At 47.3% G+C, this 27,511-nt stretch overlaps 1 protein-coding gene across 1 annotated transcript in view; it reads left to right on the plus strand.

The window, feature by feature from the left end:
* Positions 1-27,511, plus strand: part of LOC138259276 (nicotinamide N-methyltransferase-like) — a 199,628-nt gene that overhangs the window by 77,058 nt on the left and 95,059 nt on the right. Inside the window, exon 5 of the mRNA XM_069206896.1 lies at positions 6,794-6,935. Coding sequence (XP_069062997.1) covers positions 6,794-6,935 — 142 coding nt within the window. The remainder of the gene's footprint in view (positions 1-6,793; positions 6,936-27,511) is intronic.

The following is a 27,511-nucleotide window of genomic DNA, read 5'->3' on the forward strand; positions in this document are numbered from 1 at the left end:
GAATGGAGGCTAAATTGCTCCATCACAAACATGACAAATAGCCCTTCCTCCTTGATGCAGAGGACTCTGGTCAGCCCCTTTGTACCCGTAGCTTAGAGCGAGTCCACTCCTAGAGTTGTAGACGCAAGGCAAAGTCCTTTTCTTGGTAAAGCCCAAAGTGTGCAGCTGGTGCAGCCCTTGTGAGTGCACTTCTTTAGGTGCAGACCAGGGGTTTAGCAGGGCAGTACCTCTTCTCCAGTATTTTCTTCTAGTAGGGATATGAATTGCGGGGCAGCCCTGCCATACTTATCCTGGAGAGAGAAGGAGAGGGGTGTTCCTGTCAAATGGGGTGCAGGCCACTGCCCTCTGGTGTGACCACTTCCTGTGATGTGTGGCAAAAATCAAACCCAGAAAGCAACATTCTCTAAAAATCCGAGATGGCAAAAAATCATCCTTGGAGATTAGATCTGGCTGCCCCCTCCGTGCTGGAAGCTCAGCTTTCAGCGCGGATGGGAAAGAAATGCAAAAACATTTCTCCTCCGATCATGTGGAGGGGGCGAGAAAGGCATCAAAGGAAAGGAAAGGCCTTTCCTTTCCTTTGATGTCTCTCTCAGCATTTCTGCTGCCCGAATGTGAAGCAATTGGGCAGCAGAAATGCCCACTAGACAACAGGGATTGTTTTTCTTCATTATTTACACATAAGGGGAGTGGCCCCTTGGGCAAGGGCTGCTCCCCAGGGGAGCAATTTATTTGAAGACCATTTTTGCCCCCCGGGGGCAGACGGCCTATTATAATTAGGCTGATCTGCCTCCAGGGTGTGCAGAAACGCTAGACACCAGGGATACATTTTTTTGTTTGTATTTTATGTGTGGGGAGCTACCCCTTAGGCAAGGGTCACTCCCCTGAGGGAAAAATTAACTTTAGGCCATTTCTCCCCCCTTGGGGACAGGTCGGCCTATTTTTATTAGGCCAATCTGCCCCCAAGGGGGTGCAGAAACCACTTAGACACCAGGGATTGGTGTGAGTGCATCTGTGTGTTTTGTTTGGGGTGGCAAGGGTCGCTCCCCATGGGGGCACATTACTGTTGGCCATATCTGTCCCCTTGAGGGCAGATCAGCCTACTTTTGGAAGGCCCTTCTGCCCCTAACAGGGGCAGAAAGCACACCAGAGATCAGAGAAGATTTTGTTTTTACCCCCACCCCAAATAAATGGGACCAACGTTTTTCTGCCCACTGGTGGGCAAATGGGGCAATTACCCTCAATCCACTCCCTGGGGGGCAGAAAGTGTACTAAATGCCAGAGAATTAAAAATAAATAAAAATAGTGGGGTGGTGGCTACCAACCAGTATGGGCATGGTTATACCCCCACTTCAACTTAAGGGGGTAACAGTCTTTCAGCTCTCCCGTGCACACTAAAACATGTTATCCCACAGGAAGCAAGAGGAAATTTGAATATTCTGAGTTTTGGTTTTACATTTGGGCCACAAGAGCTTGTCTAATTCCCCAAATCATCCCGCTTGGAATGGTGAGGGCTGCACTGTTTGGACTTTGGGACGCTGTCATGTAGAAAAATCCACAAGACCTAGACACATCTGAACACTAAACAGCTGGGTGGGTCCAGGGTGGTGTGCTTCAGATTCACCCAGCACCATTTTCTTACCCACAATGCCCTACAAACCTCCAACTTTGCTAGACATCACACATTTTTCCTACATTTTTGTGATGGAACCTTCCGGAATCTGCAGGAATCCACCAAATTCCTACTACCCAGCATTTTGTCATCTATACCGATAAAGATTCTGCCCCACTTGTCAATCGATTTTCTTTTTCCCAAACTGCCCTTTTGGACCCTCTTTGGTTCCCCCTCAATTTCGACATGTTTTTGGCTCTTCCCTGTCACAGGCACTTAGCCCACATACACAAATGAGGTATCATTTTTACCGAGAGACTTGGGGGAACGTTGGATGGCAGGAAATTTGTCCTGGTGCGGTGATCCCATACAGAAATGTGGAAAAATGAATTTTTTTTAGCTAAATTTGAGGTTTACTGAGGATTTTGGGTAAGAAAACACTGGGGGATCCACGCAAGTGTAGTTTTCAGAAATGTTTGGGTTTGGTAGGTTTCCCTATATGGCTGCTGAGCCCAGGACCAAAATCACAGGTGCCCCCCGCAAAAACAGATAGTTTTGCATTTGATAATTTTGATGTGTCCACATAAAGTTTTGGGGCATTTCCTTTTGCGGACACTAGGCCTACCCACACAAGTGAGGTACCATTTTTATCCGGAGACTCGGAGGAATGCTGGGTGGAAGGAAATGTGTGGCTCCTCTTAGATTCCAGAACTTTCTATCACCGAAATGTGAGGAAAAAGGGTTTTTTTTGGCCAAATTGTGATGTTTGCAAAGGATTCTGGGTACCTGAACCTAGTGAGAGCCCCACAAGTCACCCCACCCTGGATTCCCCTAGGTGTCTAGTTTTCAAAAATGCACAGGTTTGGTAGGTTTCCCTGGGTGCCGGCTGAGCTAGAAGACATAATCCTCAGCTAGGCATTTTGCGAAAAACAGCTCTGTTTTCTGTGAGAAAATGTGATGTGTCAACTTTGTGTTGTGGGGCATTTCCTGTCGCTAGCACTAGGTCTACCCACACAAGTGAGGTACCATTTTTATTGGGAGACTTGGGGAACGCTGGGTGGAAGGAAATTTGTGGCTCCTCTCAGATTCCGGAACTTTCTGTCACCGAAATGAGAGGAAAAAGTATTTTTTGCCACATTTTGAGGTTTGCAAAGGATTCTGGGTAATAGAACCTGGTGAGAGCCCCACAAGTCACCCCATCCTGGATTCCCCTATTTGTCTAGTTTTCAAAAATGTAAAGGTTTGGTAGGTTTCCCTGATGCCGGCTGAGCTAGAGGCCAAAATTCACAGCTAGGCACTTTGCAAAAAACAGCTCTGTTTTCTTTGGGAAAATGTGATGTGTCCATATTGTGTTTTGGGCATTTCCTGTTGCGGGCACTAGGCCTACCCACACAAGTGAGGTACCATTTATTAGTGGGAGACTTGGGGTAACACAGAATAGAAGCCCCTTGTCTTTCTCTACATTTTTTCCTTCCAAATGTAAGACAGTCTGTAAAAAAGACGTCTATTTGAGAAATGCCCTGTAATTCACATGCTAGTATGGGGACCCCAGAATTCAGAGATGTGCAAATAACCACTGCTCCTCAACACCTTATCTTGTGCCCATTTTGGAAATACAAGGTTTTCCTTGATACCTATTTTTCACTCTCTATATTTCACCAAATAAATTACTGTGTACACAGTATGCAATGAAACCCCATTGCAAGGTGCAGCTCCTTTATTGGCTCTGGGGTCTTAGGGATCTTGATGAAACTACAAGCCTCATATATCCCCATAACCAGAAGAGTCCAGAAGACGTAACGGTATATTGCTTTTGAAAATCTGACACAGCAGGAAAATGTTACGGAGTAAAACATGGAGAGAAATGGCTCTTTTTTTCACCTCAATTTCAAAATTATTTTGTTTTACCTGTTATTTTATGTAGGAAAATCTTGTAGGATCTACCAAAATGACCCCTTGCTGAATTCAGAATTGTGACTACTTTTCAGAAATGTTTAGCCTCCAGGATCCAGCATTGGTTTCATACCCATTACTGTCACTAACTGGAAGGAGGCTAAAAGCACAAAAATAGTGAAGATGGGATAAGTCCCTGTAAAGTGCCAAACCTGTGTTGAAAAATATGGTTTTCTGATTCAAGTCTGCCTGTTCCTGAAAGCTGGCAAGATTGTGATTTTAGCACTGCAAACCCTTTGTTGATGCAATTTTCAGGGAAAAACACAAGCCTTCTTCTGCAGCCCTTTTCTTCCCATTTTTGCTGTATTTTGGCTAATTTCTTGATCTAATCCAGGGGAACTCACAAACTCTGGGTACCTCTAGAATCCATAGGATGTTGGAAAAAAGGACGCAAATTTGGTGTGGATAGCTTATGTGGACAAAAAGTTATGAGCGCCTAACATGAACTGCCCCAAATAGCCCTAAAAAGGCTCGGCACCTGAGGGCTGAAGGGGGAAAGGCCTGGCAGCGAAGGGGTTAAAAAAGTGTTTATTTTTAAACTAGTTTTAACATTTCTGTGACATTATTTATTTCATAATGAATCTTTTTAGTTTATTTGATATTATTGTTGCAATATTGACATATTTCAAAATGGTGTATTAATTTCAGTAAATGTCATTGAAGTTAAGTGCTTGTCTTTTATTTTGTATAAATAAGTTTTGAGCTTTGAGTGATGCATAGGATAATCCAGCTCAATCATGCTATTGACACTGATTTTGTCATATGTATTGTTACCTATTCAGAGCTAGTCTGTTCCTTGATTCTCTCATCACTCTTCTCAGTAACAGGGGTGGTACTAATCCCTGTTTTTAGATCTGTATGGTTGGGTTGATGGATCTCTATTAGAAGATGACCATCTTGCACAATGCCATCTCTGCCCCCTCAAAACCTATCTTCTTCATGTCAATGCTTTCTCAAAGAAAACATCAAGCATTTAAAGTAAAAAGGGCAATTTGTCAGCTGAATAAGCAACACTTTCTAGAAATTAGCATGTGATCTTACACTGCAATCTTAGTAGAATTTCGAGGAAATTAAAGGTTGGGACACTGTTAGCTGCAATCCTATCATCCTCAGTGAACCGTTCGGTGAACTGGTCAATGTGCCAATAGTTATTTTGTGATATCTCCTCACTGCAAATCATTGTATTATGCTCTCTCCCCTAAAAATAATCATACTTTTTAGAAGCATCTCTGTTTCTACTTGCTTACACCAACTCCCTCTTGTGATGTTCACATGCATTCATAACAGTTAGATTATCTATTACACTATTTTCCTTTTTTCTGTCCAGCTGTTCACTGCATAAAAGTCTCTCATTATGGTCAGCTTGTATTTTCAAATGATGAAAATGTTGTCCTAGGAAACATACCCATCTGGAAAGAGACATGTCTGCCAGGTAATGCAACTAAACCAGGTGTGCCAAGTAAGGCTTCAATGTCCACCAAGTCAGAATGAAATGATTCAAACAATGATATGTCCCATCATTGAGGAAGAGGCCAATGTTATCAATGCAGTTAGCACTGGCCAAAGTTAGCAATGTGCTTAGCTCCCCCTTTCACCCAGTAGCCTGACTCACCAACAATTCTCAGACCCACATTATGTCATATAGTAGTATTACCATGAAGATGATGGTCTATCTCAGCCCTCATAGTTCTGCCAATATGGCTTCATTGGCTTGAGTGCCTATAGAAAAAGTAAGGGCAACAGTGGGAAACCCTGAAGGATTCACATGCCAACTAGAAATGTGCATGATAAGAGGCCCCATTGATTCATTTGAGTTATGATATAGTCATGTGTCCTAAGTCATAAAATCATGAGATGGGCCAAACCCATTTCGTAGTCCTAAAAAGAAAGTCCCACTCTTCTCTGTAGACAGAGGTACTGACAGTGCTTCATTCAGGAGGAGATGGACCAGCTTTGGAGATGGTTCAGGAGGTTCGGCGTTGAACAAACCCCACCTGTGAATCATGGACTAAAGATGGAACCTTGCAGGTAAGATTTTGGCTACGATTTTGAGGTCATTGTTAATCAGTGATAGGGGATGATAGCTACTGCATTCCATAGGATATTTCCTCTCTATGCAAATGAGTGAAATTATAGAGTTTTCAGAGAGATGCATTAAGGCAGGATATATATTTTCACTCCTTAAAGAGCATCAGTAGGATGGGAAGCATGTGTTCTTTACCGATCCCTTGACCAGGGAAGCCATTCTCCCCAGAGATTTACATGTCGGGAGTGTTGAAAAATATCTGGTATTTACTTTCACCTAAACTTACTTTCTAGTAGTTGACTACCCTTGTGGGAGTGAGAGGGGACCTCCAGCTTCTTTGGAAGTTCTTCATCCATCTGTTTGCATCTCCTAGCTGGAGAGACTCATAATACGAGCCTCAGACATCTCAAGTTTGTATGCTGCCAGCCTATCTATGATGTTCTGTATGGCTGCTATTGCAGACTAGAATTTTTTCTGCTTCTACCTTCACTCATATTGGTGCTGCTGTTACTTGGTCAACACTTGCTGTGCCTCCATGATAACGAAAGAATTAAGTGTACACTTCTCTGATATTAACTGACCCTGCTGCCCAGGTATCAAGAGAGCTATTTATTGCCTGGTGAGATCCGAATCAGTTGTTTCATGTCTGAGTTGTTTTTCACAAACATGCCTTTCAGTTCAAATCGATCCCCCGTCATCAGCCCTTTTTGAGAGGCAATACTGGCAGCCCACAATATTTGAACCAATTAGACTAAAGCCTAGTTCTCATCCCAATATGTTTTAATATGTGCCTGAAGTGTCTTTTTATATTTGGAATGACTCTACATTGTGGACTGCATGCATCATGGGCAGGGAAACATACAAAAGCTATGTCAAGCCTGATTTGCAGCACTAAATAGTCGCTTCAAAGATACAACAATAAAGTACTGCGGAGCCTGCCATGAGGTAGTCAATAAGCCATGATGTGGATTTACCTTTTTTCTGTGTTTATTCTTTTCTCATCTCTTTCATACAATTGCCTATCAATGTTCATTTGAAAATGTGCAGTAAACTGGGACCAACAGATTCTTTAAATGAAAAAGTCTTTTAACTTTTTAAAGAGTATCAATAATCAAAGCAATGGACATTTTTCTTAGCAGGTGGTGTGAAGGGAGAGTTGATTATTGCAATGTCCATCCTTCCCTGATTCCAATTGGCTCTTCCAGCCTGTGAGTGTTTCACAGACATCATTTTATCCTGCTCAACTGATGTCTGCATCTCAGAGGTAGAGAAATGGAGGACGAATGCACCTGGCGCTACGGACTGGACTCACGCAGCAAAGACGATTTGTGAAATTGAGGGCAACGGGTATGTATTCTGCACTAAACTGTACTTTCTTTTTCGGTGATCTTACCCATAGTTCAGCAGATTCTCCATCATGTGACACTTCTCAAGGATCTTCAAAACTCCCAAGTGAGCATCTCAGAGAGGAAAGACTTCAGAAGGCATAAACTGTGCCCTAAGATGCACTAAGAGTATTCAATTCAGAAGGCAAAGAATACGAAAAATCTGACCATTATCTACAAATGGTCAATCAAAAAGGCAGGGTGACGATGCTGCAAAAACATCAGCAACTCAGTAGAAAAGCCTCAGTGATATCACTATAGAGCAAGAGAATCTGAGATAAACACTTGTGGTTAGATAATTTTGATTTGTAAATGTGTTCTTAGGAGCTTGAATGCAAATGCGAAAGTAGCTGCTAGAATATTAGAGTACTCCCTTCAATTTCACCAACAAAGGTATTACCTTTTGGCAGTTGCACAATATTCTTGAGTAAGCAGAAGGAAGACAACCTTTCTAGTGAAAATGACATGCCACAGGTGAGCACTACCAGCCCCTTGCCAGACGCAGAACAAATCTTGAGGTCAATTGTTAAATTACAAATATGTCATTATTTAGATAGTTCAGTTTTGCTGCAAAATCAGTTTTAGAAATTAGATCTGATTAGATAATTGATTCTACTAGTTAGGAACTTAAACATTTATAAAGACAGATACTCTACAAGAAGGAGTGATGATTACTTCTAATATCAAGAAGAAGGCCGAAAGGAAATAGCAAAGACTGGACATGTGAGATAGTGGATGAAGGGCCAATGTTGCATTCGTTTCAGAATTTAATGAAAGTGTAGACATTTCAGTCCATTTTAAATGACAGAAATCCAACAGAAAACAATCTTAAAACTTGCAACTGCTTGTTTTCTACAAAAATGGATCTTGACACATGATTTGCATTATTAGAATCAAGGGTGACCAGAGAAGACTATGGCGAGTGGGACATTGCTTTTTGTGTTCAAAAACAAAATTCTGCTTTGAGATTTTGTTTTTGAAAATAAAAATAAATACAAGTTTGACGTAAAACTACGTCATTTTAACATAGCTGTCTTTCAGCTTTTAATGCATTTACAGTAACTGGTGTAACAACAATTCCTAGTTATGATGTACGCTGGGCTGGAGGGCATGTCTAAATTTGGCAGATGAATTATTTTGGTCAATGTAGGACAGTACATAACTCCAACCGTCAAACTATAAGCCAGACTAAGGATAGTTAAATGTGTGACATGCTGCAATAGATCTTTCAGTTCCTCTTTAAACTAGATGTGTGTAATTCTGCATTATTACAGCTAGCACAATTATGCAAAATTTCCCAAAATTAATGATTACATTCACATAATAATGCAATGTGCATCTCTGGCTATAGAAAATGATGCACATTTTGTATGAAAATAGTGCAAAATGGCGTGACGTGCAACACATGTGTGAAACCATGTTGGATCGGATCTGGTTGTGTTCCCTCATGGTGATTATTCAATGCTCCTTCCTGTCATTTCCTATCCACCACTCCCAGCTTTCAAAAATTATTTTCACTTTTAGTACAGTTTCCCTGCCCCTGTGCATTTGTTTTTCATTTTTCACCCTCACAACATTGTGTATGTACAAGTGGAAGTGGCCGAAACACATAAGGGAACATAGGATCTAGTGTTTTTTTGTTTTTGTTTTTTTAATGCATGGGGGCTGATTTAAGAGCTTCCTAGCGCCTCCTTGCGCCACATTAGTGTCATTTTTATTGACGCTAATGAGGGCCAACAAAGCCAAAATCACTGTGCCAAATTTACAAAGTGGCGCAATGCATGCATTGCGCCACTTTGTAACCCTTTGCGCTACATTATGCCTGCGCCAGTCATAATGTATGCAAAGGGGGCGTTCTAAGAAATTTCTTTGCAGCATTTTTTCAGCACTTTTAACGTCTGCTCAGAGTAGGCATTAAAAGGAGGCACACAATTGTTTTCAATGGGCCTCAATGGGCTTTGCAGGATTAATGTCAACAATTTTTACCCTATTCCTGAAAAGCTGCGAACTAGCATCAAACATTTTGGCGCTAGTTTCCCTAACTACTGCCGTGGTGCACCGTATCTTAGATAAAGCGTACACATGTTGGCGTTAGGAGGGCGTTAACGGGTGTAAGGAAAGTGGCGCTGCACTGGGTTTGTACACTTAAAAAGTGAGCCTAAGTATAACGTCCTGTAACCTTTGGCTTCTGCTATGTCCCAGGGTACTATAACTATAACTCGTGCCCTCACCATGCACTGCTATTTCCCCTACAAATTAAAGTATTCAAGACATCTTTGATATCATCACTGGTAGTATCAGAGTAATTTTTGAGGTAACATTGCTGCTTAAAAAACTGCATGGCGGGGGCACGAGTTATAGTTATCTGAAATATCTCTAACTATAACAGGTGAATTTCTATGGTTTTGCATGTTTGAAACATGAGCCTAAATATAACATCCCTGTAATCTTTGGTTTCTTAATTGAATTTCTGTTTTATTTCTTAACTATAACGTCCCTCCAACCCCTGTAAAATATGTTTTTTTAGTGAATATATAAATATATATATATGTGTGTATCAATTACAAAAATAACAATACTGAGTTGAACACAAAGGGCCTCATTTTGAGTTCGGCGGACAGGAAAGCCCGTCCGCCAAACTCCAGACAGGAAACAGGCGACAACATTGTCTCTGGTTTGTAATCGAGCCGGCGGCAATGCTGTAGCCCGCAGGATGCACCAGCACCCTCGCAAAGTTCACTGTCTGAAAGCAGACAGTAAATATTGTGATGGTGCTAGGCAGGAGAGCCCCCTGCACCTGTTCTCCACCAGCCTTTTCATGGCGGTGTTACTGCCAGTGCTGCCCTGTGGATTATGATCTCTGCCACCACTAGGCTGCTGGGATCCATGATCCTGGTGGAGCTGGTGGTTGTAATTTGCGGTTGGACCGCCATATCTGTGGTGGTTCTGATCGCTACCACAAGTGTGGTGGTCTTAAGACCGCCACACTCGTAATGACCCCCAAAATCACAAAATGCTGATTGTTTAGCACTTCTTCTTTTATTCAATATGTCTCTGGGTATACCTTATACAGCATACACAGTCAACACATGTTTCACACTCACCATGCGTCTTCAGGGCTGCTTCAAAATACAGAAATTATCCATCATTTCTTATTCATACTTGATAGCATAATAAAACACTCCAAAAAAAGATTTTTGTGAACGTTAACTAGAGCATTTATCATACTATGTACCCAATATTATGTTCAGTCACATACAATTACACAATTATATATATATTTTTTTTATATATTGTAGTGACTCCTAATTCTCCAGTATTAACTGAAAGACTTTTTTATTGCCTAAATTATTGTTTCCCACCTATAATGTACAAATCATTATGTTAGGCACTATGGCCCTCATTCTGACCTTGGCGGGCGGCGGAGGCCGCCCGCCAAAGTCCCGCCGTCAGATTACCGTTCTGCGGTCGAAAGACCGCCGCGGTAATTCTGACTTTCCTGCTGGGCTGGCGGGCGGTCGCCTTCAGACCGCCCGCCAGCCCAGCGGGAAAGAGGCTTCCACGATGAAGCCGGCTCGGAATCGAGCCGGCGGAGTGGAAGCTGTGCGACGGGTGCAGTTGCACCCGTCGCGTATTTCACTGTAGGCGCAGCAGACAGTGAAATACATGTAGGGGCCCTCTTACGGGGGCCCCTGCAATGCCCATGCCAGTGGCATGGGCACTGCAGGGGCCCCCAGGGGCCCCGCGACCCCCCCTACCGCCATCCGGATCCCGGCGGTCGGACCGCCGGGATCTGGATGGCGGTAGGGGGGGTCGGAATCCCCGCGGCGGTGCAGCAAGCTGCGCCGCCGTGGAGGATTCAATGGGGCCGCGGTACACTGGCGGGAGCCCGCCAGTGGTGCCGGTCCGACCGCGGCTTTACCGCCGCGGTCGGAATCCCCATTGGAGCACCGCCGGCCTGTCGGCGGTGCTCCCGCGGTCCTCCGCCCTGGCGGTCAAAGACCGCCAGGGTCAGAATGACCCCCTATGTCAGTTCATTTTCATCAACTTAAATTGCATTCACACCATTTTGAAATACATCCCCTATGAATGAAAAGACAACAATCTTCTGTCCAATTATTTTCTTTTCTGTAAACAATACGTTACCCACATTTAATTCCTCTAAATATAGACTTTCCAAACTTTTAAAATATAGAAATTAAGCAATACATTAAAATCAATTTAATTAAATACCCCAATCCGTCAATTGATGAGACACTTCAAAATTGAGAACAATCCTAAATATGTCCAAAGAATATATGAACAGCTTAGCTATTATCAGGAAACAAATTCACCATTTAAAAAACAAAGGGGGTCAGTCTGACCTCGACGGTAAAAGGCCCTTACCACCGGTCAGAAGGCCGCCAACATACCGCCGCGGCCGCGGTAAACCGCCACGGTCATTCTGACCTCCAACTGCCAAACCGCCGAAAACCCGACATCCACGGAAGGCCGCCTCATCAGCGGGCAGCGATAAACTGGAGATGACCAAACCTCCACCGCCACGCCAACACAAACACGCCCATGCCATTACGACTCACGAACCCACGCGGCGGTCTTTCAACCGCGGTATTCCATTGGCGGTACACACCGCCGCGGTCAAAATACACACACCTTTACAAAACACAGCCACATTGGACAATTCGAAATACACACACCTGATACACACACACACACCACTCCCACACATCCAAGCAACTATAAAACACACACCCACATCACCCACAAACCCCCACTACTAGAAAATCGGAGAGAAGGCGAGAGAGAGAGAGAGCACAGCTATCGCAAACCCCAACACACACAGGAACCCAACTTCATCAACCACACCACATCTACGCACACATCACCACACACCACAACTCACATCACCACAAACACCACCCCACACCTCATCCACACCACCCCATGGCACCCCAAAGACACCCCAGGTTTACGGACCAAGAACTCAGGGTCATGGTGGAGGAAATAATAAGGGTAGAGCCCCAGCTCTTCGGCACACAGGTGCAACACACCACAATAGCCAGGAAGGCGGAGCTATGGCAAAGGATCGTCGACAGGGTCAATGCTGTGGGACAGCATCCCAGAAACCAGGAAGACATCCGAAAGCGCTGGAACGACCTACGGGGGAAGGTACGGTCGATGGTCTCAAGACACAACATCGCTGTGCAGAAGACTGGCGGCGGACCACCACCCACTCCTCCCGAATTCACTGCATGGGAGCAAGAGGTCTTGAACATCCTGCATCCTGCGGGCCTCGCTGGAGTAGGCGGAGGAATGGACTCTGGTAAGTCTAATCCCAACTACTCCCCCCCCAACCACCAGCATGCCAACCCACACCCCCACCCTCACCCCCAACCCCCCAGCACACATCGTCCCTGCCAATGTGTCAGCAGCACAACCCACCCAACCCAAAACCAAACCCTGAATGCCAACACAAACCATCGACACCCATCACCTATGCATGACCACTGCACATACCCATCCCCCCCCCCACAAACCACCCTCACAACTCCTCCCACAAGGGAATGCCAGCACTGGGGGACAAGGGCACCCACAAATCGCACGCCATGGAACACACTGAAGCAATAACCATACTCTTTTACCCCTGCAGGGCCCGAACGCCAACACACCGGCCAGGAGGGTCCAGATTTGTCCATCCCACCCCCAGAACAGGCCCCCAGTGAGGACAGCAGCTCTGTCGACCTAGAACCTGATGACCAGCCCGGACCATTGGGGACCTCTGGACAGTCGGTTCCCCACACACAGACACAGGCCACAGCAGACCCAACCCCCTCTGGGAATATCAGCACAGCTCCCACCCAGCGGGCCCATGCCTCTGTCTCCAGGACAGGTCAATCAGTGGTGTGTCCGCCACTACAGGGCACCCAGGCTGACCCAACACCCGAACAACAACAGGGACCTGGGGGCAGTGGTAGTGGGCACGCCGTCCAGGGGACAGAGGCCCGGGGAAACAGGGCAACTGGAATGGCTGCTGTGCGACAGGGGGGGGAGGACAGGCCCAGGGAACCGACTCTCCAAGAGGCCCTCACCACCATCATGGGAGCATACCACCACTCCCAGGAGACGATGGCGACGGTACTGGCCAGGTTCCAGGAGATCCAGGCACAGCAGGAGGAACGGTACATGGGGTACAGAGAGGAGCTCAGGAACATCGTCCTGACCCTCAACCAAATAGTCACCACATTGCGGGACCATCTGGCACCCCAAAGGGCCCCTGTCACCAGCTTGGACCAGGAACAGCCTACCACCTCCGCCGGCGCTAGTGGACAGGAGGCCCCCACACAACGACAGGCCACCAGAACCCCACCTCCTGCTGAAGATCAACCACCCCGCAAGAGGAACCTGAGATCACAAAGGAAGACAGAGTAGGATGCCAAGACCCCCGCCAGCATAAGATACCCCCTGATGTCATTCCACTGTCCCACATTGTCACCCTGTCCAACCTTGAACTGCCCCTGCTCCATCCTTCCACAGGCATATGAACAATGCACCTGTGCGACTGAGAACTGGACTCTGCCATGGACATTACTCCACCCCCACCCATCACCGTTTAACTATCATCGACCTATATGTAGCACTTTAAATAAATCACTAATTGCACTTAAAACACTCAGGAGTCTGCTTGTATTCTTAACAAATGTATTACACATAACGGTTCAAAAATGTTCAGTTACATTGTGATGACAACATACCAATGTCAATGTGCTTTACTCCATGGGAAAACAAAGCAGAAGTCACGCAGTGGGTCATACAGCTCTGGAAAGGGAAGGGAAAGTCACAATTCAGTTGAAAGGAACTGGGGGGAAACACAGAAAGTAGAGATGCAGGAGGCCTGAAGTAAATGTCAAATGGCGTGGGGGATTCTTACCTGTGTGCTACTGAAAATACTGTTGTATAACTGTGTCCCTGTTGTCCGTGTCGTCCCCGTCGTCTTCCTCCTCTTCACTCTCCACAGGCTCCACAGCTGCTACAACACCACCATCTGGACCATCCTCCTGCAGGAAAGGCACCTGGCGTCGCAATGCAAGATTGTGAAGCATACAGCAGGCCACGATGATCTGGCACACCTTCTTTGGTGAGTACATTAGGGATCCACCTGTCATATGCAGGCACCTAAACCTGGCCTTCAGGAGCCCGAAGGTCCTTTCTATGATCCTCCTAGATCGCCCATGTGCCTCATTGTACCGTTCCTCTGCCCTGGTCCAGGGATTACTCACTGGGGTCAGTAGCCACGGCAGGTTAGGGTAACCAGAGTCACCTATTAGCCACACATGTTGTCTCTGTAGCTGTTCCATCACATAGGGGATGCTGCTATTTCGCATGATGTACGCGTCATGCACTGACCCAGGGAACTTGGCATTTACATGGGAGATGTACTGGTCAGCCAAACAGACCACCTGGACATTCATAGAATGATAACTTTTCCTGTTTCTGTACACCTGCTCATCGTCTTTTGGGGGTACTAAGGCCACATGGGTCCCATCAATGGCACCAATGATGTTGGGGACATGTCCAAGGGCATAGAAGTCACCCTTCACAGTGGCCAAATCACCCTCCTCAGGGAAAACAATGTAGCTCCGCATGTATTTCGTCAGGGCAGACAACACTCTGGACAAAATCTTAGAAAACATAGGCTGAGACATCCCTGATGACATGGTCACTGTTGTCTGAAAAGACCCACTTGCCAAAAAATGGAGGACTGACAGAACCTGCACCAGAGGGGGAATTCCTGTGGGTTGGCGGATGGGGTACATCAGTGCTGGCTCCAGCTGGGCACACAGTTCATGTATAGTGGCTCGGTCAAGTCGGTATCGAAGTATAATATGACGTTCCTCCATTGTCGACAGGTCCACCAGCGGTCGGTACACGGGAGGATTCCTCCTTCTCCTCGCAAGTCCCAGCGGACGGTGCCTAGGAAGGACAACATGGAGCACTGAGTCAAGCAACCCACAGGTACGTAACTACAGCTTGCACAGTACACGAATCGCTATGCATTGAATGGCTTGTATGAGTGGCAATGCAAGGCCTAGGCCTGTGTGACGCAGTAGAAATTAAGCCATGTGGGCCCTTGAAATGGCAGCTGCCTGACCTGAGAAGTGTGACAGTGGGATGTGAGGTCAATGCGCTGGCGTGACACACCGTGGCGGTAGGCGGTCAAAGACCGCGGCGCCAAGCCGCATTGGTTAACATTGAACCCTATGGGTTTCAGGAGCCAATGACTAGGTGCGCCGGCGGTCGCGGGACGCACCACGGCGGGACGCACCACGGCGGTACGCACCGCCGTGGGCGTGACCGCCATTTTCTATCTGCTTAATCACTCGAGACCTGATCATCCACAGGAGAGGACCTATACTGCAAGTGCTGCTGTGACCTCGGTCTGGGAGACACTATGGCTGCTGCGACTGGGGAAATGGCCCCTGCCTTCACATCTGAGGAATTGGAGAAACTTGTTGATGGGGTCCTCCCCCAGTATGCGCTACTCTACGGTCCTCCAGACCAACAGGTAAGTACACTGTGTGCACGTTGAATGGGCTATGCCTGTGTTGAGTGGGGTGGATATAAGATGGTGGGGTGGGGAGAGAATGACGAGTGCAAGGCACGACAGATGAGAGCATGTGCCACATGGCAAGGTTGGGGAGGGGGGGCCAATCACATCTAACATGCGTAAAAATGATGATATTTCCAATTCCACCCTGTACATGTCAAATAGGTCAGCGCCCATCAGAAAGTCGACATTTGGTGGGCCATCGCCAAGGAAGTCCGGACCCTGGGGGTCCACAACAGACGGGGCACCCACTGCTGCAAGAGGTGGGAGGACATCCGCCGCGGGACCAGGAAGACCGCCAAGTCACTGCTGGGGATGGCCTCCCAACCTAGGAGGGGTGCCAGTCGTACCCTGACCCCCCTGATGTCCCGGATCCTGGCGGTGGCCTACCCCGATTTGGATGGGCGCGTGAGGACATCACACCAGACACAAGGGGGTGAGTACCAGCACATTCAGCTATCTTTACGCGCAGTGGAGGTGCCTGGGTGGGGGAGGAGGGCTGTGGGTGACATTAGGCCAGGGCGCTTTCTGTAGTGTAGTCCTCTCCTTTAGCCATGTCCCTGTGCCCCCGCCCACCACCTCTGTAGGGTGACAAGTGCAGCTATCCATGGTCCTGCATCACCCATGTGTGCGTTTGTTGTCCCTAGACCTGTTGGCCTAGTCACAAGTACTGAGTAGTGTACCCCGATTGCGCGGCTTAGTGCATGAGGCTCCTGTGTCTGTCCTCTCCGCCAACGGTGTGGACAATGCATGCACTCAACCTGTTTTTATTTCTCCCCCCACCCTTTTTCTTTGTCTTCTTGTGCATGTGTGCATTAGCATCATCAGGCGGAGGAGAATTGGCACCGGAGCACAAGGGAGCTGCAAGTCACAAGGCCTCGGTGGGCCATGGCACAGACACTGAGGCCACCAGTGATACGGAGGACGAGGGGAGCTACACAACGGGGACCTGTGGTGACACCAGCGACACCGACACGTCCTCGGATGGGAGCTCCCTAGCGGTGGCGGCAACATCCATGCCCCCCGCCTCTACAGGTACAGCCGCCACCCAGCGCACCAGCTCCGCCCACCCACCAGCCCCTCAGCCTTCGCTCCGTGCCCGCTCGCCCAAGAAGGCGGGCATCTCCATCGCCCCAGGCACCTCAGGCCCTGCCCCTGTTACCCCTGCTGCCCTCAGTGAGGAGGTCATTGACCTCCTACAGACCATCATTGTTGGGCAGTCTACCCTTTTGAATGCCATCCAGGGGGTAGAGAGGGAGGTGCATCGTAGCAATGCATACCTGGAGGGCATTCATTCGGGTCAGGCTGCCCATCAACGATCGTTCAATTCTCTGGCCTCAGCACTGACGGCAGCCATTGTCCCTGTTTCCAGCCTCCCTCTTCTAACTGCCTCCACCCTGTCTCTGTCTCCTGTTCCTCAGCCTATCCCATCCACACCATCAGACCAGCCTGCACACACCTCAACACCCAAGGGCAGCTCATCCAGACACAAGCACCACAGATCACACAAACATTCACCCAAGCAACACCCAGATGCAGACATGCCAACAGCCACTACACCTCTGTGTCCCCCACCTCCTCGTCTCCCTCCTCCCTCCATGTGACGTCTCCACTCCCACCTGAATGCACACCACCAACAGCCAGTACTTCCATCACCAGCACACCCTCCAGTACAGTCCGCACACGTGCAGTCACCACCCCCACTGCCATTTACACGTCCCCTGTGTCCTCTCCCACTGTGTCTGTCACCCCCTCTTCCAAGACACACAAACGCAGGCAGCCACCCACCCAACAGCCAACCACCTCACGACAGCCTCCAGCCCATGCACCTTCACCCAAGGACAGCACACCTGACTCTCCTACAACCACCTCCTCTTCCTCCACTCCCATAACCACTGCACCTACCCTTTACCTTGGTCCTAAAAAGGTTTACCTCTCCAGTCTTGACCTCTTTCCCTCCCCTGACCCACCCCCTCCATCTGCTAAGAGTCCCAAGAGCACCTCAGCCACCACCAGCCCGGGTTCAGGTGTCACCGTGGTGCATGGATTTTGGAGTCCCCCCTTTGCCAGCAGTGATACATCGGTCAGCAGCAAGGGGACAGCCAGCCCCCCCCCGGAAAGAGGACCCGTAAAGTAAGGGGCCGCCGCGAGAAGCCTGACACGGCTGCCCCCAAGGACCAAAGTTCTGCCACTTCACCTGCCACAACATCCAGGGGAGGCAAGGCCCAGAGAGCCACATCGAAGGAGGGCAAGGGCAGCAGGGCGGAGAAGTCAGCCAGCAGGAGCGCGGACCAAGAGGGCACCACAAGCCCCATCCCGGGTGTGAGGGAGGACAGCCAAGGGCCCAGGACACCGTCAACGAAGGGTCCAGCAACGGCACGGTCGGAGGGCGACTGAGCAGGGAGTCCTGGCCAGGTCTGACTCCCTTGAATTGCAGGACAAGCACCGCTGAACAGGGCCTCGCCGTCCAGAAAGGCACCGCTGAACAGGGCCCCGCCGTCCAGAAAGGCACCGCTGAACAGGGCCCCGCCGTCCAGAAAGGCACCGCTGAACAGGGCCCCGCCGTCCAGAAAGGCCCCGCTGAACAGGGCCCCGCTGTCCAGAAAGGCACCGCTGAACAGGGCCCCGCCGTCCAGAAAGGCACCGCTGAACAGGGCCCCGCCGTCCAGAAAGGCACCGCTGAACAGGGCCCCGCCGTGCAGAAAGGCACCGCTGAACAGGGCCCGCCATCTCAAGCACCGCTCCGCTGGGCCCCACCGTCTCAAGCACCGCTCCGCTGGGCACTTCCTGTCAAGCACCGCTCCGCTGGGCCCCGCTGTCTCAAGCACCGCTCCGCTGGGCCCTTTCTGTCAAGCACCGCTTCGCTGGGCCCCGCCGTCTCAAGCACCGCTCCGCTGGGCCCTTTCTGTCAAGCACCGCTCCGCTGGCCCCCGCCGTCTCAAGCACCGCTCCGCTGGGCCCGCCGTCTCAAGCACCGCTCCGCTGGGCCCTTCCTGTCAAGCACCGCTCCGCTGGGCCCCGCCGTCTCAAGCACCGCTCCGCTGGGCCCTTCCTGTCAAGCACCGCTCCGCTGGGCCCTTCCTGTCAAGCACCGGTCCGCTGGGCCCCGCCGTCTCAAGCACCGCTCCGCTGTGCCCCGCCGTCTCAAGCACCGCTCCGCTGGGCCCTTTCTGTCAAGCACTGCTCCGCTGGGCCCCGCCGTCTCAAGCACCGCTCCGCTGGGCCCTTTCTGTCAAGCACCGCTCCGCTGGGCCCCGCCGTCTCAAGCACCGCTCCGCTGGGCCCTTTCTGTCAAGCACCGCTCTGCTGGGCCCCGCCGTCTCAAGCACCGCTCCGCTGGGCCCTTTCTGTCAAGCACCGCTCCGCTGGGCCCCGCCGTCTCAAGCACCGCTCCGCTGGGCCCTTTCTGTCAAGCACCGCTCCGCTGGGCCCCGCCGTCTCAAGCACCGCTCCGCTGGGCCCTTCCTGTCAAGCACCGCTCCGCTGGGCCCCGCCGTCTCAAGCACCGCTGGCCCATTGACAGTGCCGGTTCTGTGTCGAGCTACTGTTCACGCTGCACTCGGGCCACCCTGCCTCCTCCATTGCCTGTGGAGACTGTTATCCACTTGATGGACTGTGGCTTTGCACTCACCAGGATGTAACAGTGGGCAAGCCACCCACTGTAGAGACTTGATAGACTGTGGCTTTGCACTCCCCAGGATGTAACAGTGGGCAAGCCACCCACTGTAGAGACTTGAGAGACTGTGGCTATGCACTCCCCAGGATATGGCAGTGGGCAAGCCACCCACTGTAGAGACTTAAGACACTGTGGCTTTGCACTCCCCAGGATGGCACAGTGGGCATAGTGGCCCCGTCGTGGATCTGGCGTCGTGGACTCATGTGGCTGTGGTGCCCCCCCTTCCCTTCCCCCTGAGATGCCTGTAGTTTTATCATCTGATGCCCCTGCAGTGTTCTCTCCAACTGACTCAGGTCTCCTGTGTGGGCTTTGCCCATTTGTTGATACACTTTGGCCCACGGACAGTTGAAATTTCAGTGACTGGCCAGGACTTATTGCCTCTATTTGTCGTTTACGCAATGTTTTAACTTGTTTTTTTTTTATTCATTTTCCTGTTTTACCATGACTTCAATGAACCTATTTTATACATCTATTTGGTTTCTCACTTTAATTATATCTTTTCATTATTCCGAGGGGGTTGGGTGGTGTCACTTTGACTTGGTGCTCTGCATTGGTGTGTAGATAGTTGGGGGGTGGGTGTATTGCGTATGTGTGTGCCCGTAACCCTTCCTCCTCCCCCTCCCCTGTGTCGTAGGTGCGGTACTCACTGTTATCGTCTGCGCCGGAGTTCGTACTCGTGGTAGATGAGCAGGTAGACGAGAGCAGGTAGGATGTTTAATTCGGGTTCCATGCTGTCCTCCGTCCTCGTGGAGTGTATAGAGGTGAGCGTTTTCCCATTCGTAGTCTGTTTCCGCCGTGTTTTTATCGGCGGTGCTCCCGCCCCGGAAAAGGTGGCAGATTGGTGAGTTGTGATAGGGTGGGCGATACATTGTCTCCCGCCTGCCTGTTGGCGGTGACCGCCGCGCTGTTTGTTTGTCCCGCCGTGGCGGTCGGAGTGTTAAAGTGGCGGTTTGTGTTGGCGCTTCCCGCCAGGGTCAGAATTCATTTTTTTTTACCGCCTGCCTGTTGGCGGGTTAGCCGCCGCTTTATCACCGACCTCCAGGGTTGGAATGACCCCCATAATGTTTATCGTGATTTTAAACACCATCTCACCTTAACACTCCTGTTTCCCTCTAAAAGTATTCATAGCTCATCATTCCTAAAATCCCCAAAATACAGGCTCCTACAAAAAATATCCTAATTACTTTACGCAAATTCTGTAAATATCATGATATCATAAAAATTACATTTACATATATTCCAACTGTTCCTGCCTGTTCCCAGTATGTGAGGGTAGGTCATCATTTCATTCATTATCCTGTGTACACAGTTACCATTCGGTCATACACTATAGCAATTACTCCCTCTTGTAGTCTAACATTTATTTGTGACATACTTCTTTACATCCAACCTTAGTTATTAAATGGTTGTTGCAAACTCTCACCACACAAAAGACCAAAATATCTCCTTCTTAACTTTCATCAGGCCATCAAATTCAGTTAAGTTAATTCTCTTTAGATACACTAACTCACATGGCAAGGATACGCAATGAATCCCCACTGCCATGCACAGCTATCTTTAACCTCCACATCACATCTTGCTAGTCTCACTTGTAATCATCTACATTTCCACGCTCCTCTCTCACCAAAATTATAACCTCTTGCATATAACTCACATCTGTTAATATCCAAATACAAGTCCAAACTGTTAGGAGTCCCAGCATTATCCTTAGTCAGTCACTGCGGGAACCTCAAATCAACTAAACAAAACAAATTTCACAAACTGACCTGCCCAGTCCTCTCAGCTTACTGTGTAACTTTCCGGTATCGTCCTCTCTCCTACATCAAGTAGCTACACACTGACATGAGCAAATTCATCTCTTTTATATAATAAAACTGATTAACTCATTACACTCATGTTGGAAGGTGGATTATTGGTAATGCCAGGTAAGTACCTAAACTTAGGAATAGGCCACTAACCCCCACTAGGTCCAGTTAGGTCTCAATAAATTAATCCCTGCTCTATCCCTGGTAGCTTGACAACGAGCAGTTAGGCTTAACTTAGAAAACTGGTGTGCAAAGCAGTTAAAAAAACACCAATTTATAAAAATGTATAAAAATAGATTATATTTTTATCGTTCAAATTGGATAAGGGGAACCGGAGGTATGAATTTTTAAAGAATTCATGTTTTCTATAAATTAAAAGTGCCAATCTGGTCATCTGGTCGCACCTTCAGACTTAGGTGGTCACTCTGACTTCGGCGATCTTTTCTTCAGATTGTCAAAGCTGCGGGTGCCCGAAGACTGCCAGTGCTGGAAGTCTTCCGACTGCCATATTACAAGTACTGAAGGATTTCCACCACAGTTTGGGTGGAAATCCTCCAGTAGTCGTGCTGGCAGCTGGAGGCACTGAGGCAGTTCCACCGCCTGCCCCGCTCTGTCAAAAGGACTCTGCCAGCTGTATTACAACCTGTCCCGTCCCCTCAGGGAGGAGCACCTCGTCGGACGAGGTAAGTGTCCTCCGCAAGGGAAGGGGGTGTGGTGTGTGAATGGATGTTTGTGAGTGTGTGTATATGTGTCATGAATGGGGGAGAGGGGCAGTGTTTGTGCATGTGTGGTGTGTGTGTGTAAATGTGGTGATGGTGATGTGTATGAAGGTGAATATGAATGCTGGGTCGGGGTGCGTGTGTGCATGCATGTAGACAGGTTGTGTGTGTATGTATGTTGAGGATAGGAGGGTGTGGGAGGATGGAGTGTGTATCCGTGTCAATGGGGGTGAATATAGTGAGTGTTTGTCGGAGTGGGGGTGTTGTGCGTGTATGGATTTGGGGGGGTGGTGTGTGTGTGCACGTGAGTGTAAGGGTGTTGTGAGTGAGTGTCAGTGTGTGCATGTCTGTGGGTGCGTGTGGGTGTGTGCGTGTATGTGGGGATGGCTGGGGGGTAAGTACGGGGATCAAGGGGATGGAGAGTAGGTACGTGTGGGGGTTACTGGGGGTTCGGAGAGGTGGGAATAGAAATTTTGCAAGGGTGGGGGGCTCTTGGGAAGATGGGGGGTGGGGGAGTCATCTGCCAGCGACAGGAATGGAAAATTCATGTCTCCGGTATCCTTTACTCCATTGATTTTGTGGCGGTGCTCACTAATCCTACATGCCCTACCATATACTAGGGACTTAAAGGTGGGTTGAAACAGCAAATTACAATTAGCCTAATTTGCATACTCATTTTACACAGTGCACAGGCCCTGGGACTGCTTAGTATCACCTAGGGCACCATCAGAATCAGGAAAACACCAGCAAAAAGTAAAAAATCGGGGCAAAAAGACAGAGGGCTTCTGCAATCAGCCCAGTTTACTCGCAACTCACCTGATCCTAATTCCACTAGTTAGCTAGCCAACTATTCACGAATGCTTCTTCATTTATCAATAGTAAATCAAAATGAAAAAAAGTTATGTTGCAAAGACCCAATAGTGTTCTTGTATCAACATGCATTATCGCCCTGCCAATTAATTTCTCTTAGTCACAAACGTTACTGTTCTAAAGTGCATCCTTTATCCCATCTAAAAAGAAACCTAAAACGTAATGTTCATTAGTAACACCTACCACGAGCGGTGAATGAACCCATGGTACCATCCTCTACCAAAACCCACATGCACTCTCCATCGTGCTAACCTCACTTATCTCCCTTTTTCATTAGTATAATAGAGTCCATCTTTTGTCACATTTTGTATGTTGTAAAATAAATTAACAATACTGATCATTCTAGATCCGATTCAACCACTTCATCAATTACCTTTCCACTTCATTTTTTTCTGTAAATGACCCACTTCATCAACCCATACTAACCATATTAGCTGGTTACATACAGTTCACCATAATCCTATTCCTTATTCTTTCGCTAAAAATTATTTAAATACATTTAAAAAAGCCCAAATGTTATATTCATGAAAATATTTTGTCCTCTTGTTGTGTCCATCCTGATTCTTGCTAAGTAACTCAATAATTCAGAGAAATACTAGTCCACATCAAATTATTAACATCACAAGCTCCTGAGGGGATTCAAACCTGTAGTATCATTGTAACTGCAACCAACCAGCATGTTCACTCGAGCTACTTCTTTACCATGTTTCTCCCTTCTCATAGATACTAGATTGCTATTTACTCACCGTCTCTCCATATCTCTCTTAATACGTGCCCGCATGAAATACATTGCTCCGTTTTAAAGTGAATAATCCAACCACCTTGGTTCCACAAATATATGCAAAATTATGCATAAAATACTCAATTTCAAGTGGCAACTATAAGGTAACCTACATCATCATATCTAATTTTCTGTCTATGTTAAATCCATATCAGATAGCTAGTAATTCATTATTAGAATATGTTTCTCTGATCCTTATGTTCTTATCTAAATCACCTCTTCCTTGGTCTTGCCCATAAAACGAATACCACCCATTTCTGTAATTTTATGATATTCTCGAAAATGTACCGCCATCAGATATTTTTTATCACAGTTTTTTATTGCTCTCTTATGTTCCATCCAGCAAATCTTAAGTTTCCTCGCTGTTGATCCACATACATTTTCCCACAAATACATTTCATAGCATATATACTATTACTTGTATTGCAATTGATGAATGAAGCAATCACCTACTCCCTCCTTCTCCTTTCATGTAAATAACATACTTACAGCATATACAATTATTGCATCTATATGAACCTGTAGGTAACATACTTATATTTCCACTTTCCTTACCTGTTACAATATCATACAACACAGTGTCAATTGGACTCAACAATGTTCTTATTGTAGGTGCTTTCCTATACATCTCCACAGTGTTAGATGGTAAGATCTTATCAATGTTTGCATCAAAATTCAGAATTCCCCAGTGTTTACATGAAGTCTTATAAACTCTCCTATTTACTATATCTAGGTAGTAACAAATCCCGGATCATCTTGATTCAAAGTTGTCACTTCAAACTTGTCTCTTAATAGTTCTTCTCTAGTCATATTCTGAACTCTTCTTTTAGCTTTATTGATAATGTTCAGATTATACACCTGTCTCATAAATCATAATGTGATTGTTTCAGCTATTCCTTCATACTCCTTCTTTTCACTACATTTACGCTTCATCCGTAAAAATTCACCAAATGGGATATTGTCCATTTGCTTCTTAAAATGATCCGAAGTAGCATGTCAAATCTAATTCACCAATGTTACATTCCTAAAGAGTCTTGTGTCTAATCTCGCTTCATTCACATAGACGTCTAAATCCAAAAAGCAGATCTGTACTTTACTGTATTTGTTTTGCTTTACTTTTGACTGAGCCAAAATATACACACCGAAAGGGGTCGAAAAGATTCTCTGGAATGCACTGCTTAATCTGAAGAAGACATTTATTATATCTTTTTGCAAGGTTCGTGAAGCAAGGCTTGAATAGTAAAAAGTGTACTTTCAAAATGTCCAACAATGAAGTAGGACCATGTATAAAGAATCTTCAATCTATAAACAGCAAATATACACATGCAAGGATACAACCACTTATATTGATATATGTCTATATATATTCATACACAATGCAAAGCAAATAATTAATAAAAATACATCACCGTAGAGCCTGTCAGGTACTTCATCTTTCTCATGCCATCAAGACGATGACCCCGTTCTACTGCGAGAAAGAGATCTCTACCCTCATAGGAAATATATCAGGAATTCGACGTCTAAAATCCTGACTGAGGTCTCTGAATCTGCTGATCAGAGTCATCTTTTATATCTTAAAGAACTGGAGAAGGAGCTTTTTGGAAAACCCCTTCCATCAAGAAATATTCACAAATGCTGGCTAGTTTAGGTAACCTTTGAAAGAAACATGTTGGAAGTTGTCCAAAATCCCAAGGCGTCCCTCCCAAAGTCAAACCGTTCCCTGCTGTACCATAAACATCAGTCTAGTACATCCTTATCGTGCTGACTGACAAACTCCCCCATATTATGTCCTAGCTCTTCTGTGATAATATGTCCTAGCTCTTCAGAGAGAAAGAGAACACGCAGAAATAGAAAACACGTTGCATAACATGTTTTACGGAAAACTACTCGCACCTCTAACGTGGCAGTGAGGCTAAGTTGAATATAAAATGGAGTCTATAACTAGCGACTACTAAAGTGACGGTGGGCAGCTAAGTGCAAAGTGGTGTGACACGAAGTCAATGGTCAACACACAAATATCACTACAGTATTCTACACTCAATGTAAATATTGAAATGATTATTGTTAAGATGTGCTTGAAAGGCTTTTAAAGTATCTTCACTTTCATTTCAAATAACAAAAATATTTTCAATACAATGACTCCAGCAAACCACATTTTCTTCCAGTTGGTTCTTAGTTCTCCATGCATGCTCCCTCTCATACACTCCAATAAAAAGGCTTGTATAAAAGGGAATGTGAAACATGTGTCGGGTGTGTATGCTGTATAAGGAATAACCAAAGACATATTGAATTCAAGAAGAAGTACTAAAGAATCAGCATTCCGAGATTTTGTGTTCAACTCAGTATTTAAATCTTTTAGTGCTGAGGGTGTAGCGCTGGGCAATAACCCTATTACCCAAGTATTGTTGAGTTTTTGATATATATATATATATATATATATATATATATATATATATATACACATAATTTACATAATTTAAATGTAAAGTTAATCTTTAAAAAATGTTGTGACAAATTAACACATAGAGCATACCAAGATAAATCATATGTATACATTATACAGCATATTCCTATCCTTTCCCACTGCACTGGTGCCAATTTGGCAGCCTAGCGCCAATGCACATATCCTTGTACCATGATGCAAGGCTGTCTGCATTGTAGCTAGGATTGTGTTTGTGTAGGGACACCTCTCTGCACAAAAACAGTACTTGGAGGTGTTTTCCTCATTCTAGGCAGAATGCAGGACACACAGAAAGAGGAAACAATGAGAAGAAATTAAGATATTTCTCTTTGTTGCACCTCCCCTGGGGAGGTGAAAGGTTTTGGTGCATCCCCAGGTCAAGGATGTGTACATTTGAGGATGTGTCAAAATCCATGTGTGTAGCTTGGGAACACCCATCGTGATGTCCATAGAACGCGTCCCTAATGCAGAGTAAGGCAATGTAGCGATGTGCCCTGCCTTGCCTCACTCCATATCTATGAGGCCATTCAAAGCCATTCAAAGTGGCTTTGCGTGGTCTCATGGGTCTGGTATGGAGGTCTGTGCAGCTGTTACATCTGATAAATATGCCCTTTAATTTGTTTGTGAGGAGAGGGCATACTTGGTCCACCGAGACCAGTGTGAAATGTTAGGGTGTGCAAGGAAGTCTCGGAGTGGATTGTTTGTCAAACTACAATGTTGGGTCTTGGGATTTATAAAAAACATGTCCTAGAATGTCGGCCCAGGTATGCTTAGGTTGTTGGACACAAAGGGGGTGATTCTGATTCTGGCGGGCGGCGGAGGCCGCCCGCCAGAATTCCGCCCGCCAGAATTCCGCCCCCATTATACCGCTCCGCGGTCAGAAGACCGCGGAGGGTATTATGAGTTTTTCCCTGGGCTGGCGGGCGGTCTCCAAAAGACCGCCCGCCAGCCCAGGGAAAAACTCCCTTCCCACGAGGATGCCGGCTCGTAATCGAGCCGGCGGAGTGGGAAGGTGCGACGGGTGCAGTGGCACCCGTCGCGTATTTCAGTGTCTGCAAGGCAGACACTGAAATACTTTGCGGGCCCTGTTACGGGGGCCCCTGCCGTGCCCATGCCATTGGCATGGGCACGGCAGGGGCCCCCAGGGGCCCCGCGACCCCCCCTACCGCCATCCTGTTCATGGCGGCTTTCCCGCCATGAACAGGATGGCGGTAGGGGGGGTCGCCATGGAGGATTCAAACGAGCAGCGGAAAGTCAGCGGGAGACCGCTGACTTTCTGCTTCTGACCGCGGCTGAACCGCCGCGGTCAGAATGCTCGTTGGAGCACCGCCAGCCTGTTGGCGGTGCTCCCGTGGTCGGTGGCCCTGGCCGCCACCGGCCGCCAGGGTCAGAATGACCCCCAAAGATGGGTGGGCAGAGGGAAAATATCAGCGGTGAAGAAAGAGGGAAAATATCAGTGGTGAAGATGCTCCTCCATTACTCTCCTGTGCTGAACGTTCTCCATTTCCATGAGGTATAGCATACTAATGGCGACTTTAAGAGTGGATTACTTTATTGTGACAGTAGGACAGACTCAAGAAGTTAGCGGAGGGCAAATAATACTTATAGTTATAATGAATAA

The sequence above is a fragment of the Pleurodeles waltl genome, chromosome 2_1 (genome assembly GCF_031143425.1).
Source record: "Pleurodeles waltl isolate 20211129_DDA chromosome 2_1, aPleWal1.hap1.20221129, whole genome shotgun sequence".
Classification (NCBI taxonomy): domain Eukaryota; kingdom Metazoa; phylum Chordata; class Amphibia; order Caudata; family Salamandridae; genus Pleurodeles; species Pleurodeles waltl.